This window comes from Castor canadensis, chromosome 8 (assembly GCF_047511655.1).
Source record: "Castor canadensis chromosome 8, mCasCan1.hap1v2, whole genome shotgun sequence".
NCBI lineage: Eukaryota > Metazoa > Chordata > Mammalia > Rodentia > Castoridae > Castor > Castor canadensis.
Window position 1 is genome coordinate 34,758,597 of NC_133393.1, and position 20,614 is coordinate 34,779,210.

At 39.0% G+C, this 20,614-nt stretch overlaps 1 protein-coding gene and 1 pseudogene across 5 annotated transcripts in view; one reads left to right on the forward strand and one right to left on the reverse strand.

Moving 5' to 3' along the window:
- Positions 1-622: 622 nt before the first annotated feature.
- Cdkal1 (CDKAL1 threonylcarbamoyladenosine tRNA methylthiotransferase) overlaps positions 623-20,614 on the reverse strand; it is a 615,415-nt gene continuing 595,423 nt past the window's right edge. For 4 of the 5 annotated variants that reach the window (XM_074082797.1, XM_074082798.1, XM_074082795.1 and 1 more), the window contains one exon: positions 623-3,944. In XM_074082797.1, the coding sequence (XP_073938898.1) occupies positions 3,759-3,944 (186 nt within the window). In that variant the 3' untranslated portion in view covers positions 623-3,758. Of the gene's footprint in view, positions 3,945-15,441; positions 15,520-20,614 lie in introns of all 5 variants that reach the window. The other variant, XR_012450736.1, reaches the window with a different exon arrangement.
- On the forward strand, positions 9,182-9,921 carry LOC109702178 (EP300-interacting inhibitor of differentiation 1-like; annotated as a pseudogene).

The following is a 20,614-nucleotide window of genomic DNA, read 5'->3' on the forward strand; positions in this document are numbered from 1 at the left end:
AAAGTGGCCCAGCTGGAATTTAAACCAAAGTTTTGCTGATGCTAAAAATCTTACGCCTTTTCCTTATCTGTCTCCAAATGATTCAGAGACTTAACGTCATCATTTCAACAATGTAAACATCAAACTTAGCTGGGGATGAGGCTATAGTGGTAGAGCACATGCCTAGCATGAGAGGAGACCCTGGGTTCAATCCCCAGTAAGAAGTGTGTATTGGGAGGGGAGGAGGAAGAGACAGAAACCAAATTTACAAAGATGTGTTACTGAACAGCTAAATTTAAAAATAAGGGAAAATATTTAAAACTGTTTAGGACCCCCGATTAAATATGTTTGCATGGATCCTTAGGCCGTACCTTAGGAAAAGCTGTTTTCAATCTTTCTTTCTTGATTCATAGCACCCCAAGGCAAAAAGAAACATCTAACCACTCTGTTTATTAAGTTGGTAGGTCCTAACAACTCAATAAACATTCATGTCCTAATATCTTATAAGAACTATTTGAAAAAGTAATGTGTCACTTGAAAGAAAATATTTTAATGCATATTAAAATTGCCACCATTACTTATTAATGAGGTATGCATCTGTTCAGCATTATGGAGCGCAAACACTGGAGTGTGATCACCATGCTGATTTCTTTTCCACATTTTTATTTCATACTTGATTTTTATCACAGCAACTACCAAAAATCCAGTCTTACAAAGATGACATCAAAAGTGCTGTACAAACTAATGTTGAAAACTGAACTATTCTGAGTTAGTAGTTTGCATGGTGTCTGACAAATGTTCCTTCAAAAGTTTAAACTATCACAGATATCCTGTGAGGTTACTATAATACCCCAGGGTTTCTTGGGGGCCAGGCAAGCCTTTTCATATGCACATTCATTTTATGTAGGGTATGTATACCACGTGATGCTTTGATACACATGGTGAAATGGTTTCTACAGCCAAGAAATTGCATATCCATCATCTCACATAATTACTTTTGTTGTTGCCTTAAGGATGTCTTTTTCACTTTTTCCCCTTTTCTTCCTTTCTCCCTTTCTCTCTTGTCTTTATTATTTTTGGTGGTATTGACATTTGAACTCAGGGCTTCATTCTTGCTAGGCAGGTGCTCTATTACTTGAGCCATGCCCCCCAGCCCTTTTTTGTTTTAGTTATTTTGCAGATAGAGTCTCATCTTTTTGTCCAGGTTGGTCTCGGATTGTGATTCTCCTACCTATCCTTCCTGCATAGCTGGGATTATAGGCATGGACCACCACACCCAGTGAGTCCTCAAAGTTTTTTCTTAGTTAAATGGAAATTCTTTTCTCAATTACTTAGTGTTGTTTCTAATTTTTTTTAATTAAATTAGAATACCTATCCCAAAGTTGATTCTTCAGGACTGATTAGCATCAGTCTACCACATTTAAAGGCTAATCAATGTCATTACTATTAAAATAGGGCTGACCCACTGCAAGGAGGCAGCAGAGACAGACCTGCTGAAGAATAGCAAAGGTACAAAGAGAAAAAAAGTGAGAATTCTGGGTTCAGGTTATCATCTGCTGGGAGGGATATAAACTGGTACAACCCCACTTCAGAAAGTCACTGGTAGTGTCTACTAAAGCTAAACATATGCAAATGCTGCAACCTAGCAATTCCATTCCCAGATAGCTATGCACCACTCACACACTTATGTGTTCCAAAGCATCTTCATAGCAGCATGGTTCATAATAGCCAAAAAATTGGAAACAACTCAAATTAGAATTGATAAATACACTGTGGTATTTTTAAACAGCAGAATACTATTCAGCAATGAATGTGAATGGATCACTGCTACAACCAACCTGGATGCACCTCACAATCAGTGTTATACAAAAAAATACCGCATGTTGCATGACTGCATTTATGTAAGTGTCATAAAAAGGCAGCCCAATTTACAGTAGTAGATAGAAGGGGGATGGAGCTAATGGCTGGGAAGGTGCATGAAGAGCCTGCTGGTGCTGACTACAATGTGTGCATTAAGCTTACCTTACTTGTGGATTTATTACATGTGGTTTTGATCAAATATCATCAAAAAACTTTTTAAAATAAAAAACTCCAAAAAAATTTTAAAAAAAAGTTCCAGGTGTATATTTTGTACAGCTCAGTTGATGTGTGGAGAATCTCTTAAGTAAGCTTGGCATTATGTGATCTGAGTGTTTACCTGTCCTTAATTTTATGAAAACCTGCCTCCCCAAAAGCAAGATAAAAGTGAATGTGGTTAATTGAAATTATAAAATGAAAATTCAACATTTGTTGAAAGGCAGCATGCCTTCAGCAGAGGTTTGGTGGTGCTGTGGGAAAAATGAATCAAGCTTCTGTAGTTCAATACTGAGCTCTGTGCATCCCAAGCACTCGTTTTCCTCAGTGGTGGTCTCCTGGAACCATACACCTGCAAATACCACAGGTCTAGTGTATGGGAAAACCTTTCTCCATGTCCTTTATAGTGTGACTCTAGGCTCTGGATAGAATTTTGATCTCTGCTGGCTTTTGTTTATTTGTTTATTAAATGAATGCCACATTGGAGCCCACTGTTTGTTAACAAGGAAATGACTGCATATAGTTCAAGAAAGGAAATATCCGCAGGCCCCAGTCTTCTGCCAACACATCTCATTCCTCCTGAGAAGTGAGGCATGCTCCCAGATGTATGCACTACCACAGTACTCGGAGAGGCAGAGCCAGGTCTTTGTACTTTAAATGTGAGCTCCTTATAGAAGCACATACTACGTTTAGGAGAAGTATACTGGCGTAAAACTGTGTGCACTTGCATGAATTTTTTCATTTGCCAACTGTTGACATAAAATTTTAATTTGGGCTCCTTGTAAGATACACAAAAGGAAAAGCTAAGTGAGGGTATGGCATCAGAGATGAAAACAATCCCATGGTAACCACAAGACACTTGATTTTCTTATGTCTATATAATCCAAATAACTTATTTAAATTGTTTTTTTTTAAACTGGTCCTGGGATTTGAACTCAGGACCTCATGCTCTGAGGCTCAGTGAGTTGAGCCGCTCTGCCAGCCTCAAGTTATTTAAATTTTGATAAACATAAGATTTGCTTATTATACCAATTGCTTTTATTATTAAAGAAATTGTTTCACTTAGTAGTCTAATTGCTCAACAATGTCAGAGAAAGGGCACCATTCGTTTTAGACAAGCTCAGTTTTTCAGTGTTGGTGGGTGCTGTAGAAGTGGTGATTCCTCACAGTTCACAAAATGTTGCCAAGAGTCTAAGTGGCAGACTCTCCTTGTGCATTCCAAAAGAATTCAAGTTCCAAAAATAGGCTTTTATATAAACTTTTCAGGAACACATCTGCTGTGAAAAGATGTTTGCAGCACTGGGAAGCCAAACAAAGCCTGAAGGTGAAGATACACTTAAAACTGTTTGTTATGGATTGAAAATTCTTGCACATAAAGAAAAAATGACCAGAGCTATTGTACAGTTAGGTTTGACTTGAAGATGAGAGGTTTTTAAAAAAATGCAACCACTTGCATTTCCTGCTAAAAATAAGCCAAAAGGAGTCTCATTTGAAAGATTTCCTACAGCAGCTGTGATTCAGATGTAGGTCAAATAGCCAGTGGGCCCCACTCATCATGAGATAGGGTGAGCCTCATTAAAACGTGGGCTGAAGAGCAGGCAGCACAACCGGTTCAGGTGACTGCCCTTTGAGAAGTGATGTGGCCACTTTCCTGTTCACTGAAGATTTTAATTAGAAACTCCACAGATGCTTCATTTAGTTGCATTCTAATTATAGACCTTGACAAGAAAAGCAAAAAGAAGGGCAACTAGAGCCAGACCCACAGCCATCCTCAGTGCACAGTCTTGATGGAGCCTTTGCAGCAACATTCTGGAACTCGCTGAGTTGTGCTGAGATGCAACAGAGGTGTGGGACGGGGAACTCAGGTGATTCCCAAGCCTGTTTCTGAATTCCTATAAAGACAGAAGCAGAGGAAATATGATTTTCTCGTGTGGAGAAAGCCCCATGGTGATATCAATCAGGTAGTGGGTTTCTAGAAGTTTCTACCATTTCCTTATGCCTTCAAGAAGGGCACATTTGAACACCCACCATAGCTCATGTAGCCCCAAAGTGGGTATGAATAAGTCAGTTCCATTTTCTGAAGGGCCAGACCAAATTAATGACTGTCCAGACTATACATGACTATGAGAGACAGAGCAATGCTTATGGAGAATCAAGGCATATTTCATGCAGGGTATAGAGTGGAGATACATCAAAAACTGTAACTTAGGGAGACAACCATTCCTACTCAGCAACAGCTTAGAAAAAAAAATCAGAAAAGCCATTTAATTCAGCAAACATATCCTTTATGACAGACTCTCAGATTGGCTGCTGCAGGAAGGTGAACCCCAACCTCAGGAAACTTGGAGGGGTCTGAGTGATCAAAGAGACCTACTCTACAGAGTTCCCTCCATTTACCTGGTGTGTCATGTGAATGCTATCATTTCCTCAGAATGCCAGATATGGAAAAGATGAAGAAACCCAGCTTGGAGTGAGAGGAGCTAGGCAACCTGACTTCACTGCTTTTTAGGTAGTATCTGTTTGGGGGCTTCTTAACTAGTGTGGGGGAAGTAAGCAAGGAACACTGGACCACCCTCAGGGTAGTGTTGGTGTTTCAAAGTGTAATTTGACTATTATATCAGATTTTCACTTTATATACCTCATTGAGAATCATTGCCACACCACATAATATGGGAAAAACCCCCCACTCCGCTGAAACCTAAAACTTTGAGAGATGGAGGAAACAATGAGGAAGAAGGAGGGGCAACCTAGAGGCAGTACAGAGACTGTCTGGGGGAGAGCAAGTTCACACAAGTGCAAAATGTCCTTGAACAACCCTTTTACTTTGTTCTTCCCTTCCAAGCTCTCCTTTTTTGGGGTGGGTGGGTGGGGAGATGTATCTCATCACTCTACAGAAGCAGCACTGGGTGGTGCTTGAGCAGGAACGTGTAGGGTGGATTGATGGGAGGGAGGAGAATGGGAAAAAGGGAATCCAGTGTAAGTCTTGGCAATAGTAGAAGTAGGAGATAAGGACCTACATCAGGATGATAGTAGAAATAAAGGAACAATAGATTGTTGATGTAGAATCAACAGGACTTGAATTCAGATGAGTAATGAAAATGTTTGCAACCAATTTCCTCATGCAAACATTTACAAGTGATAGTGTAGGAGACTAACTGCAAAACAAATAAAGCTATTGGCTACCAGGATAAATCTCTCAATTTCAGTGACAGTCAAACCATTATTACTTTTGCATTTTTCAGGCACCTGAGCCAATACCCTGCTGCGGTATTGTATACTTACAGTATCCCTACACTGTAAGTCCTAAGTCCTTAACAAGGATCCATACAGTATGACAGAATGGAGTCATTCCCCCATGGAGCAGGGAAAAGCAATGGCAGGAGCTCAGGGGTGAACCTACATTTGCCCCAACCTTCAAGAGATAGCACTCATATATGGCAACCTCAGGAAAGAATGTAGCCTTTCTTCAGCTGAAATGGTAGGTCTGTGAGTTCCTCAAAAGCAGCAAGGCTAAGAGGTCCATTAGCAACTCCATGCCTCTGGCTGTCGACCCTCCCCACCGTTCCAGACATGCACTGCAAGGGGGTTCCCAGTGCAATTTTTCCAGGTTCTGGTCAAGGTTCCACTCTTGGGCAGGTGCTACCACAGAATTCATAAAGAGGAACACTGTAGTTTCTGCTGCCAGATGCTCCACACTGTCAGGACTAGGTATGAATTCCACAGAGGGAGTGTTCCAGTTACTGTTTCTTCTGGTGCAGTGTCTGGTCTGTACCACTGACTGGCTGAAGGACAAGTGTTTCGGGTGCTTACCACTGGGGGTGTTATAGGTGCCAGAAGCCACTGCTAGTTGCAGAGCTAGCTTCAGCAGTACCCGAGGAAACACCCATTATAACACACCATGAGCATCCCACACCCATGCTTCCTACACCACACAGACTGAAAGAATGTCCCCAAACTTGCACACAGTGAATCTATGCAGCAGCAATACAGTATGAGCTGTGCTCAAATTCACTAATCAAACAAGCTACATTATAGTGCCCAGCTAGAATCAAAGCCTATATAACAAACTAACCCCCCCAAGACACATCTTCAGGAGAAAGCCATTTACTAAGAAGACCACCTCATAAGAGTAGTAATCTGTTCTACCAGTTGTACAAATCTGAATGTAGGAACCACAAGAGTTATTAAAATAAAAACACAAGGTAATATACCTCCAAAAGAACGCAGCACTGGATTCAAAAGAAATTAAAATGGAAGAAACACCTGAGAAAGAATTTAAACGAGTGATTATAAAAAGTATCAGTGAGATTCAAGATAACAGTTAAAGGAAGTTAGGAAGACAATGTAGGATATGAGCAAGAAATTAAGCAAAGAAATAGCAATGTTGAAAAGAAGCAAAAAGAAATCTTGGAATTGAAAAGTTCAATGTCAAAAAAAATTCAGTTGAAAGCCTCAACCAAAGACTGATCAAGTGGAAAGGAAGAATATCTGAACTTAAAGCTAGGTATTTTGAAATATCCCATTCAGACAAACAAGGGAAAGAATGAAGAGACTATACAAGATCTTTCAGATGCTATTAAAATAGCAAACATCCACATCTTTGCCCAAAGGTGAGGAGATAATGGAGAAGAGCATAAAAAATCTAGTCAATGAAATCACAACCAATAACTTCTCTAATCTGGGGGAAAGAGAAGGATATCCATGTGCAGTAGGCTTATAGAACCTCAAATAGACATGACCAGAAAAGACATTTGCCATCACAAATTATAGTCAAACATGCAAAACAAGAAAAAAATTGAGAATATGAAAGGGAAAAGTGTGAAGTCATATGTAAGAGAATTTCTCTTAGACCAACAGCAGATTCCTCAGCAGAAACTGTGCAAGTCAGAAGGGAGTGGAAGATATAGACCTGAATGAAAATAACTGCCAACTAAGATTGTATACATAGGAAAGCTATCCTTCAGAAAAGGAGAAATAAAGATCTTTTAAGATAAGCAAAAACAGAACATTCTTGATCACCAGACCAGCCCTACAAATGATACTTCAGGGAATTCTATTTCCAGAAGTGAAGGCCTGTGAAAGTATGAATTCCCCTAGAAAAGTAAATCCACAAAAGAAATAGGAAAGAATCAAACACTATCAATACAGAAAACCATCAAACCATAAAGATGAGTAAGAGGAGGAAAGAACAGACTATTCAAAACAGCTAGAAGAAAAATCAACAAAATAACAGGAATAAATCCCTACCTATCAATGTTAACCTTGAATGTAAATGGGTTGAATTCTCCAACTAAAAGACCCTGGCTGAATGGATAAAACAAAACAAAACACCAGTATTTTGCCTACAAGAAACTTACTTCATAAGTAATGGCATACACAAACTGAAAGTGAAAGGATGGAAAACTATGTTCCAGCAAGTAAAGGCCTAAAGCAAACAGTTTCTATACTCATGTCTGACAAAATAGACTTTAAGACAAAAATGTAAGTAACAAAATCACTAATGATCAAAGGATCAATTCAATAAGAAGACATAATGATTATAAAGCTATATGCCTATGTCAAGAGTACCCAATTTTATAAAACAAACACTACTGGATCCCTAGGGAGAGATAGGCTCCAATAGTAACACTGAGGGGGATTTCAATGTCACACTTTCATCAGTGCATAGATTATCCAGAAACCATGCTTCCCAAAATCAACAAAGAAACAGAGTCAAATCCACTTAATTTACAGTATAGTTGACAGATCTTTATAGAACCTTCTCTAGAATAGAACATCTAGGGGGCCACAGAATAAGCCTTTACAATATTTTGTATGTTTTTATCACAATGGAATAAAATGAGAAGTTAGCAACAAAAGAAATTGTAGAAAACATACAAATGCATGGTGTCTGAACAACACACTTTGTGTGTGTGTGTGTGTGTGGTGCTGGGCCTTGCATATGCTAGGCAAGGGCTCTACCATTTGAGCTGTACATCAGTCCTTTTACTTTTATTTTGTTCTTGAGATCAGGTTTTGACAGTACCTTTGGTCTGAGCTGGCCTCAAACTCACAATCCTCCTGCTTCCCAAGTAGCTGGGATTACAGACATGTACCACCATGCCCAGCTTTAACAACACACTTATGAATGGACCAGTGGGCCAATGAGATCAGAAACCAGTGAAAAAGATAACACAACATACCAAAACTTGAGGGATACAGCAAAAGCAGATGAGTACCTACATTAAAATTAGAAAGGTTTCAAATAAACCTAATGATGCAACTGAAAGACTTACAAAAACAAGAATAAACCAAGCCCCAAATTAGTAGAAGGAAAGAAAGATCAGTACAGAAACAGACAAAATAGAGACTGAAACAATGAAGCAGAAAATTAAAATCAACAAACTTTTAGCTAGTCTAACCAAGAAAAAGAGAAGACTCATATAAATAAAATTAGAGGCAAAAATGATACATTACATGCAATTCCATACACATACAAAGGATCATTAGGGATTACATTTAAAAAAACTATATAGTAATAAATGAAAAATCTAGAAGAAATTTCTAGATACGTATGACCTACCAAAATCAAATCAACAGGATATAAAAAGCCTAAATAGAGCAATAACAAGTAATGAGATTAAATGAGTAATAGTCTCCAAACAAAAGCCCAGCATCATGTGGTTTTACTGTTTAATTTTACCAAACTTTTAAAGAACTAATGCCAATTCTTCTCAAACTATTCCATAGAATTGAAAGAAGGAAATCTTCCATAAAAAGGCCAATATTACCCTATTAAAACCAGACAAGGACACAAGAAAAAAATACCTGTTAGATTAATATCCCTGATGAACACTGATGAAAAAATTCTCTACAAAATACTGATAGATTAAATAGCACATCAAAAGCACCTGACATAATCAAGTTGGTTCACATATGCAAATCAATAAGCATAACATATCACATGAACAGAATGAAGGACAAAAATCAGATGAATATCACAATAGATGCAGAAAAAGCATCTGGTAAAATTCAATGATAAAAGCCCTGAACAAGTTAGGCATAGGAAGTCAGAGTATCTCTGCTTGCAGACGATGTGATTCTACTCGTAGAAAGGCAGGCACGCATCTCCTGCCTTGCAGAAAGCGTTATGCGAGAGAGCTTTTCTCCACAATGTCATTTTGAAATGGCAGAACTGTCGGCGCTGTATGAGGAGTGCAGTGACCTGCCGATGGATGGGATGCCTGGCGAGGAAGACCTTCCGCAGATGGAGGCAGGCATTGGGAGCCGGGAGCCATCCCTGAACCCCTCCCGCAGCCGGGCGCGCCACAGCTGAAGGAGGAAGGCGCAATGGAGGAGGAGGCGGTCCACCCAATGGCAGCGCGAGGGGAACACGGTCCCAGCCTAACTGTCCCAGCCCCGGGAAGCAGCCGGACCCAGACTTGGAGAGCGAGGATGAGGAATTTGACGACTGGGAGGACGACTACGACTATCCCGAAGAGGAGCCGCTCAGGGGTGCGGGCTACAGTCTCCGCCGCCCTCGAGAAAGCCAACAAGATGTTCCTGAGAACATCCCGAGCCCGGGAAGCTGCCCTGGATGGCGGGTTTCAGTTGCACTACGGGAAGACCCCCTTTGACCAGTTAGCTTTCATCGAAGAGCTCTTTTCCCTGATGGTTGTCAATCGTCTAACCCAAGGACTCGGTTGTGATGAAATTACTGATAGAAAGTAAATGCTGATGGAAGAGGAGGAAGCTACTCGAAGAGAGAGTCAACATTCCGCTATCTTTTGGGTTCGTTCCAAACAGTTCTGTGCCAGTGAAAAACTCGATCTTCAGGCAAAAAAAAAAAAAAAGTAGTTTTTTGTTTTATTAGATTAGAAGACAATAGAACAGTGACTGCACAGTAGTGAAAAGGGAAAAGAATCATAAAAGACTAGAGATCTTAAGACTGTTAAAATCTGTTTTCAAGAATGTCCTGGGATGGCTATGGCTTTTGTCATTGATTGAGATTCTTTTCCTTGCATTGGGGAAGATAACTTTTATATATGTTCCACTGTAAAAGATGGCTTTGAGAGAGTAAATCATGACCAAGACAAACTGCTACTACAAGAGCCCACTGACACTATGTAATGAGAAGGAAGAAAAACATCCACAAAGTATCTTTGAGTTAATTTGGACTGAAAGTCTGTTGAGAAGACTTTCGAAATTCTACTTTGTAATCTACCCAAGTCACAGTTATCAAAGGCTAAGTTTGTGGTGTAAGATAAGTTAAATAGTCTTCATTGTCCTAAAAGGATGAGAAGAAATTAAATACAGATAGGTGTATCACATGTGCTATTATTTTAAAATGTGTTTCCAAGAGCAACTGAAATATTGTTAGTATATTTATCTTGATCATTTATAAAGCTACTGTGATCTACAGTCAGGAAAATCCATTGTCCTGACTGTTTTTAAAGGTCAAAAATTAAGATGTCTTTTTTTAAAAGTTTCAATTTAGACATTGAAGTGTATGTGAAAATACAAAGAAGACAAACTATTTCTAATACCTTATACTAGGGAAATTTTGCTTTGCTTGCTGTTTTTCGTTTAACTTGGGTGGAAAGACTTTACTTGAACATCACATTGTCAGAACTGTTAGTGAAAGTTCTTTTAGTTTTTTTTTTTTCATTTTTCTTTTATTATTCATATGTGCATATAAGGTAAGGCTTGGTTCATTTCTCCCCCCTGCCCCCACCCCCTCCCTTACCACCCCCTCCGCCCCCCCCCCCCAGCCCAATACCCAGCAGAAACTATTTTGCCCTTATTTCTAATTTTGTTGTAGAGAGAGTATAAGCAATAACAGGAAGGAACAAGGGTTTTTGCTGGTTGAAATAAGGATAGCTACACAGGGCATTAACTCACATTGATTTCCTGTGCGTGGGTGTTACCTTCTAGGTTAATTCTTTTTGATCTAACCTTTTCTCTAGTTCCTGGTCCCCTTTTCCTATTGGCCTCAGTTGCTTTAAGGTATCTGCTTTAGTTTCTCTGCGTTAAGGGCAACAAATGCTAGCTAGTTTTTTAGGTGTCTTACCTATCCTCACCCCTTCCTTGTGTGCTCTTGCTTTTATCAAGTAAAAGGAAAGCTGTATATCTAAAAGATTTTATTACCCTATCAACCTGAGACTGTTTTAAACCTGCTCAGAAATCCACCTCAGTATCTGAAGTTTCCCTCTCTCTCCCCCTCTAATTAAGCTTGCTATTCCTTATGCACCAGCACTGGAGAAAATAAAATTTCTTGTTCTGTGTTAAAAAAAAAAAAAGAAAGAAAGAAAAACCTAAAGAATATGCCAAAAGACTATTAGAACTGATCAAGTAGCAAGATACAAAATCAACATACAAAAATGAGTAGCTTTTTAATATAGTAATAAATAATTTGATGAAAAAGAAATTATGAAAGTAATTCCACTCAAAATAGCTACAAAATAAAATACCTAGGAATAAACTTAACCAAAGAAGTGAAAAATCTTTACAATGAAAATTGCAAAAACCCCTAAAAATCCTAAGACAAAATTTACTGGTGAAAGAAACAGAAGACACACAAATGGAGAGACTTTCCATGTTCATGGATTGGAAGAATTAAAAAAATGATTATCTTACTCAAAGCAACAGATATATTTATGCAGTCGTCATCAAAATACCAGTGATTTTCTTCACAAAACTAGAAAAAAAATCCTAAAATACATATGAAAGCAAAAAAGACCCAAATAGTCAAGCCAACTTTGAGCAAGAACAAAGCTAGAGGCTTCATAATTCCTAATTTCAAGACATACTGTAGCAAGAAAGAAAGGTGAGGCCAGAAACGAAACAGACAGGCTGGTGTTCTGACGACGGGACAGTGGGAAGAGATGGCAAAGCAGAGAGATAAAACTTATAAAGAACTGAAACATGTTCTACTGGGTATTGGCGGGAGGGGGGGGCGGAGTGGGTGGTAGGGGGGGCGGAGTGGGTGGTAAGGGGGGGGCAGGGGGGAGAAATGAACCAAGCCTTGTATGCACATATGAATAATAAAAGAAAAAGGAAAAAAAAAAAAAAAGATGAATGGGCCCTCACCAGACACTGAATGTGCTAGGGCCTTTATCTTGAACTCTCTAGCCTTCAGAACTGCAAGTAACAAAATTCTGTTGTTTATAAATCGCAGTCTAAGGTCTTTCTGTTACAGCAGGCTGAACAGACTAAGATGTTCGTCAAGCAATTATTAAACAAAATAGAACAAAAGTCCCCCTCCCAAGGCAAAAATAATTTAATTTTCCCCAGTTGTAAGAATAACATATGCTCAATAAAAAAATCCAAATGAAAAAAAAACTTATAAAGAATTAAGTAGGGATCATTTGAAACTTTCACTACTTGTAGTTAATTGCTGCAAATATTTTGGCAACTTTCTTCTTGAAATTTTTCTTTCTAAAATATGTATGTGAAGCACATATTTAATTTTACTTATGCATGGCCTCAATGTACATGCTATTTGTTCTAGTTTTATTCAGACAACAGTATCTTGGACATATTGTGTGTCAATAAAGAAAAAGATTTTTAATGACCACAGGGGAAAAAAAAAAAAGAACTGAAACATGATGAAGGTCACATAGCACTGTGGAAATGAAATAGCCAATGAAATCACATGCAGCCATATGTGGGTTGAGCTTTGCTTTTTGCTTCTGTAACCTGCTTGCAAGGGTATATAAGGTGAGTCCCCTTTGTTCTCAGGGCTCAGGGTTTGGACACGAGTCTGCTTGGTCTGTGCCAGCACAATAAACATTGCTTCCTGCTAATCTGCCTCAGAGACTCCTATCTCAGCTCATAATTTCCCTCAACAATACTACAGAGTCACAGTAGCCAAAACAGTATGGTATTGGCATAAAGACATATAAAACCAATGGAACAGAACCGAAATCCCAGAAATAAACACATATATTTATGGCCACTAATTCTTAGCAGTCTACAAAAACATACATTGGAAAAGAAACAGCCTATTCAATAACTGGTGTTGGAAAAATTAAGACATCCACATGCAGGAGATTTAAATTTGACCCAATCTCTCATCCTATACAAACACCAACTGCAATGGATCAAAGACCTGAATTTGAGGCCTGAAACTACTATAAGAAAACATAGGGGAGACACATGGCAATCAACTCCAAAAGCACAGGAAGCAAAAATTGACAAATGTGATTACATCAAACTAAAAAACTTCTGCCTAACAAAGGAAACAGTCAACAGAGAGAAGAGGCAATTTATAGAATCAGAGAACATATAGGCCAAGTATTGATCTGATAGAGGTTTAATATCCAGAATACATAAGGAATTAAAAAAAAACTTGGCCAAAAACTAAGGAATTCGATTTAAAGATCTGAGTAGACACTTCTCAAAAAACAACAAGAACAAAAAACCAAACAAAAAAACCCCCAAGTACTTGCAAAAATGTTTGATTTCATTATTTATCAGGGAAATGCAAATCAAAACCACACTGAAATCACCTCATCCCAGTTAGAATGGCTTTTATCAAAACAAAACAAAATGCTGGTGAGGATATGGAGAAAAGAATCGTTACACACTGTTGGCAGGAATGTACAGTATAGCTACTATGAAAACAGTATGGAGGTTCCTCAAGAAACTAAATAGATCTACCGCATGATCCAGAATCCTACTTTTGGGTATATATCCAAAGGACGTGAAGTCAGTCTACAAAAGAGATACCTGTGTGTCCATGTTTACTGCAGCACTGTTCACAAGAGCTAACACATGGAGTCAGCCTAGATGCCCATCATCAAAAGAATAGATAAATGTGGTCTAGCTACACACAGAATGTTATTCAGCCAAAAAGAATGAAATCCTATTATTTGCAGCAAAATGGATAGAACTGGAGGTCATTGTGTTAAGTGAAATAAGCCAGGCATAGAAAGACAAGTATCACATGTTCTGTCTCATACATGGGAGCTAAAAATAAGTTGTCCTTAATGTAGAATAAAAATTACTAAAGACTGAGAAGGGTTGGGGGTGTGTGGAAAAAGGTGACTGGATTTGATCATTGCATGCTCAGTGCATGCAATGGAAATATCATGTTCAGTGGTAGAGCACCAACCTAGCAAGTTTGTTCCACAGTACCACAAAAAAATTAAGGCTGCCTTTTATTTAAATTTTATCTCTGATTCCTTGGAACCTACAATGGCTGTTTGTATGTAATAGTAAGTGTTTAGAATGAATAAATAAGAGGGTGTGTGATCCAATGAGATGTGTAACCATCACAAACATGCCTATGCTCCTGGTGATCAATGTGTCCTGTTCTGTCTTCAGGACATTGTTCTACATGAGTCATGAGTTGTCTCTTGAGGTTTATAAGACCAGAACTAAGAGGCTGATTACTTTCTCCTAGACCCGAGCTCTTTCATCATTGTAGATGGCTTTGGGAAGCCAATGAAGAATATACACTCTTGCCCAGAAAAAGGTGGAGGTGCCAGTCCACATATCTGCACAGCCACACTTACACTATGCATGCTACTTTAAGAGGTTCACCAACAACCTCACCCAGAAGTGGGTCTAGATTTTTAGTCCTGCAGCCCCTCTTATTGTTAAGAAAAAAATATGTATACAAAATACAATGCATTCTTGCACTGAATTCCCCTTACAATAAGAGGCCCTGAAACTTCAGCCCCACCTTCCAGTCCAGGTCAGGATGCTTAACTGTGGTTCTGTGCCTGCAAATGAAGAAGCTGCCAATAGTGAAGTGTGGTGGGCTGACAGGGCTAGGTGAGTCTTCAGGCATTAAAACCTTTGGTTTGGCTTATAATGCATTCTGCAGTCCAGATAATGTGCTTGTGCTCTTGCCCGAAAAACAAAACAAAACCAAAAAACCCTGTTTTTTAGTAAGTTTTATAAAAATCTCTTTTTCTCCTCCTCCCAAGTCATTTGTCATAAAATTTTGCTGAAAACATAAAGGCTAACTATTAAACATCTAGCATGGACTATCTATAATTGCATTCAATTTAGTCATTCTTTCTTGGGCATTAACTTTTTCTGTCTCAACCTTGAAACATTTAACACATTTGAACATAACTGACCCATAAAAAAGCATTTTGGAGCTAAGCCTCCCTCCTGTTCCTGGTGAAAAAAATCTGCATTCCAGAGTCATATGGAAGAGCAGGGGTATGCATATGCAGCCACAGGGAACCCATGGACCTGCCTCTCTCTTGATCCAGGTGGAAGCAGTACAGCAGAGCAGAGGAGGGAAATACAGCCTGACTATTGCACTGTACTTTTTATTATTTTTACCCTTTCCCAAATTAAGATCTTGACTAAAGGAGTTTGATAATATGGTTTTTAAAATATAAGATTGAAAGAAAGTTTCTCAGATGACAGAGTAAACAGAATCCACCTAACTGAATTTCAGTTGTCACTGGGGTGTGGCTCAGGGGTAGCTGCCTAGCATGCATGGGGTCCTGGGTTCCATCCTCAGCACTGAAAAAAAAAAAAAGAACGAGAAAAGAAAATTCAATCATCTTTGTGATACTGAGGGAAAAGTAATTTAGAGATTCCAAGATCCTCAAATATGTAAATGTACAGATTACCACACAGGTAGAAGCAAGTTCATAAATAGAAAATAATGTAGGAGGAATTCTATAATAAAAAATGCTTCTTCCTGAAGTGATTATAAGTAGCCAAAAGAAAGACAAAAGTTGACACACCTACAGAGCAATGCATATAACTAACTTTAGAGAAAAACTTACTATGGCCATGAGTCCCAGAAAGTGTGTGTTTCTCAAATATACAAAATTTGAGAAATTGTATGAAAAACTGCATTTCAACTCTGAGACCTATGATTTTTAAGAACTTGAATTCTAAGAAATACCATCTCCAAAACATACTTGAAATAAGGTAGGCTCTGCCCTTTTTCAAATCAAAAAGGTCCATGTAGTTCTCCAATTTTAACAGACGAAGGCATACATTGAGAATTCCCATCATGCACCCTGTTAACTCTACCTCAAATCACTTTCAAGTTCAGAAACTAAAGGAACAGAATTTAATCAGTTCCAAAGGCAGTTGGGATGATAGCAATTATCTCTTATTTCCTTCTTTTCTCACAGTTGTATATATATTGGTAGGAATAGGAAAGAGATGTCTTTAACTTGAGGACATTTAATGTTAGGAGGCACAAATGGGATTGGTTCTAGGAGCTATAAGTGCTCAAACTCTGGGTTCTAATTCCAGCTCCATCTGAGGATTCTCAGGCACACTGTTCTCTGCTTCCACTTCCTCACTTACAGAATGAAGATACTTATAGTCCTTGTGCATCACAGGGCTGTTAGTAGGATTAAGGGAGGTATGTATATAAATCTCCCAAACATTCACACTTTATTAAGAATGTATTCCATGGTACTTTGTGGTTCCAGTGGAATTTGCAAAATGGCCTTAGATAATGTTGTAAAATTATAAAGTTACTATTATATTTGCTTTTCAAATATAATTAATCCACCCATGTATTTTTGTTCCTTACACATAGTAGCAGGAAGCACAGAGTATAATAAATAAGGAGGAATCTTGAACTCTGATGGCCTAGAATGAATCCAAGTTCAGGCAGCCATGTTAGACAGGTGGCTTAAGCCCTCCAAGCCCAAGTTCTTCTTCTGTGATGTTGCTGACAGGCTTAGGAGTAATGTATCCAGAACCGAGGCAGAGTGTCTGGAGTACAGACGTTTATAATAAAGGTCTGGCGTTATTCTTGCAGATAGGAGTGTGGCTTGGAAAACTGAAGGCCAGAGCCTGCCACAGTCCTTAGCAGAAGTCCCAAAATGATGATGTCCTGTCTTGAACACTGTCCTCACAGGCACTAAGCCATGAGGAGGGAGCTATGCCCACCATGTAGTCAGCACCTCTTTTCCCAGCATAGTGAGCAACAAAGCTTGCTCAGTCAGGGAGACTGTGGGGTGAAAATTCTGGGAAAGCTCTGAACTAAAATCATTTACTACCCTGGGCTTCCTCTTGATTTTGTTTTCTCAGGACCTGCTTTAGGAAAACTTCTCTCAACTACCATCCAGCCTGTGCTCCGACTCATCACAGTGCACATCGCTGGTAGGAACGACAGGCTTCTTCTGCCTTCCTGAACCATCCTCCGTGTGCTCTCTCTGTGCAAGGCCAGCCTTACTCTGCAGTGGATGCCCAGGGCCTGACACTAAGGGAGAACAGCATTAGCTGAATAGATGTTGACAAAGATGTGTTCCTTTGTACCACATACTCATTTTTACAGGTACAAGAGTATTCTTTCCATGTGAAATGCAATTAACCTATTGTATTTCTTATCGGATTGTCAGGTAAAAGGACATAAAATCATACCTCATCAATATTATAGGTTATAAATATAAAAATAGAGTTTACCGGGGAGAAAAAGCTTACTACTGTGAAATAAGAGGGCATATTAGTTTTCTAATGCTACTTTAACAAATTACCACAAACCTAGGACATTAAACAATAGAAACTCTTAATTGTGGTGGTCAGAAGTTCTAAGATCAAGGTATTGACAGGACTGTATTCCTTTTGGAGGGTCCTTGCCCTTCCTAGCTTGTAGAGTCTGCCCAAACCCCCTGGTATGTGGCACTTCCCTCCATTTTAAAGCCAGCCGTACAGGGATTTTATAAGGACCCTTGTGATTTACAATGGACCCACTTGGATAATTCAGGGTAAGCTTCCCAGCCTAAGGTCCTTACACACAGCTGCCAAGTCTCTTTTGCTATGTTAGGTAACAGATTTGCAAGTTCTGGGATTAAGACCTGGACAACATGGGGAAGGTGCACATTATTGTGTCTACCACCCATGGCATTTGTGATCCCTTAGGCTCTCATCACACCAGAAAGTACTCAGTTAAGGCTGAATTAGCTGCACCAGAGAATGCACTCCAAAACAGTGTGATATTCTGCATATTTGCAAGGAAAGGGGGTCAGGCAGGGCACCTCCAGGCAACTGAATGACTGGGTGACCATAAAGTGTCCTGGGGGATGAGAAGAGTTTGTCTCCAGGGCCACTCAGATTTGTCCTCATATAACTTTAAGCCATATCCCTGAAGGAGAGGGTAACTCAGAGGTGGTCAATCAGTGTTAGTGTTTCTGTTCCTTTGCAGTCTATACTTGCTCTCAAGAAAATGTAAGATGGGCTTGGAGCTCCAATGGAAGAAAGTCATGCTTCCTCCCTCACTGGAAATACTGATAAGCTGTAAAAGGGAGTAGGCTGCAGGATCAGAAGCCTAAGGATCCAGCAAGAGAGGGAGAGGACAGGCTCTATGTAAAAACACTATGTGCCCAGTGGGCTCCAAGTACTTTATGTGCATTCTCTCCTTTGATCCTCCAAGTGATCCAACGATGGAGTCTGTGTGCTCAACCCTAACCACAGATAGTCAGCATACATGGTGAGGCAGGTGAGAGGCTTGATGTTAGTCTGACTAAATACTGTTCACAGCAAAACACTGGAGATACATTTACAATCCAATCTAGATAAGTGGGAAAACCCAGGTGCTGCACAATTATTAAAGTGATCCTCAGGATTGAGATTTTCAACAGAGACTTTATCTACTCTTCTTGCCACTGAACCCATGGAGGCAGTGGTGTTATTTTGTGTTTCTCTACAAAAGGTCATTCCAGGAAAGCTGGCTTTAGGTTATGCAGACACATTTCTCACTACCTGTCATGCAGTTGTAAGCCAGGTCAGGACTTTGTAAATGTAGATGGCACATGGATGATTTTCTGAATACACACATGCATGCACACATGCCTCATGTGCTCACATGAGAACATGTTTCAAAATGTGTTTTAATGAGGAACAGTTGGTCTGGTTCTGCTCAAATAAAAGATACCCCTGTAACACAGTTGCCACCTGTCTTCCCAGCTTGCAGTGCAGCTTCTAAATGAATTCTTCTGTCCCTGACACCTACAAGTGTTGCCAGGGCCCTGCAATTGCATTCTAGTGCCAGCTCCTTTCCTCAGATTGACAGACACTATTCCTGTGCTTCACATCGTTACCAGATACCCAGACCTACAGGGGATTAAGGGTGCCAAGCAATCTCCCAAATCAGGATCACCTTAATATCATATCAGTAGGCATGCTCAATTATCTCCAAACCAAAGATGTTAATATTTTCTATTCTTGAAATCTATGTTTTAAAAAATGTTATATGCATAGCCCATCAACATCATGGGTATACTGAAAAATAACAGGATCAACAAATTGAAGTTAGAATTAATTAGGCTTTTTCATTTCTTTTGGAAGGACATTTACATTTTAAAACCTCTGGCACAGAGTCACACAATGAGAACACACTGTCAGCTTTTCTCTATCACTTTTGGGCATGAGCGATTCTACATCAGACATTATTCATGTGAAGTTTTTCACTCACCCCTCACCCCAAATGTATAATTGCTATCAGATCATTAAAATTGCAAGGAAAAACTTAAGCTTGAGCATACACACAAAAACATCACTCTAATCTTAATATCTTGGATGGGTTTTTATCTTATTTTGGTGATAGCAAAGTAAACACAAGGCTTTGCTAATAAGGCTGAGCATAAATTATTAAACTATCTGCCATATGATCAAATGAATTTCATTTTATATTCTGAATAATTTTGCCTTGACATCCACCGAAGGGATAGATCAATGTGCCCCTGTGTGGCCTTTGGTGATCCGTCTTTCAGGATGTTCTACCCTCAGAATTGAACTGTACCAAATGAAAGAAAAGTGATAATCATATCAAAAACCAAAGCTTGGCATCTGCCCATCACCTAATTATTACTTAAAGATTGCACTTCACCTGATTCAAAAGATATGGAAACAACTCTGAACTTAAAATATATCTTACGTGTAAATTTTTCTCATGGCTCACTTGGAAGCACAACTAAGAGACTGAAGTGCAAGCTAGCAAAGATGAAGAAAACATTGTTTGATAGCCCATCTCTCAAGATAAATAACTTTGTACCAGCAGCCCTTCCTTAAGCCTGAATAAACAGGTTCTGCAGAAAACCTACTGAAACCAAGTACGTAAGCAATGCAAGGAAATGATCTAAGACATACATTATGCAATGAAGTATGCTGTCAGAAAAGAATCTCAAATCTCCTGATTTTTTTTTCTCTTCATATCAGATAGTTCTATAAACTTCAGGACATGCCTGCCAATATAAGCACTGCTAACATAAAATGCTGCTCAGTCTTTTTAATGCCTCCTTAGCACTGCAGTTGAGGACTTCTATCAGAACATTCATCTTTAATGTTCTTAATACTCTGTTAAGTAAGTATCAAATATCTATTCAAAGGAGCTTACACTTTTCCAATTTTGGCCTGGTAAATTTACCTAAATAAGATAGGGGAGAAAATAGAAGAATCACATCTAGAACCCATAATAACACAGTATAAAAACCTTTGCCAACACTGGTGTATTGTCACATAGCTTTTCTAGATCCACGAAAGATGAGAGGTTATAGGCTTTGCAAAACAAACAAACAAAAATAAACTAAAAAAACCAAAAACAAACTGTGTGTGTGTGTGTGTGTGTGTGTGTGTGTGTGTGTGTGCG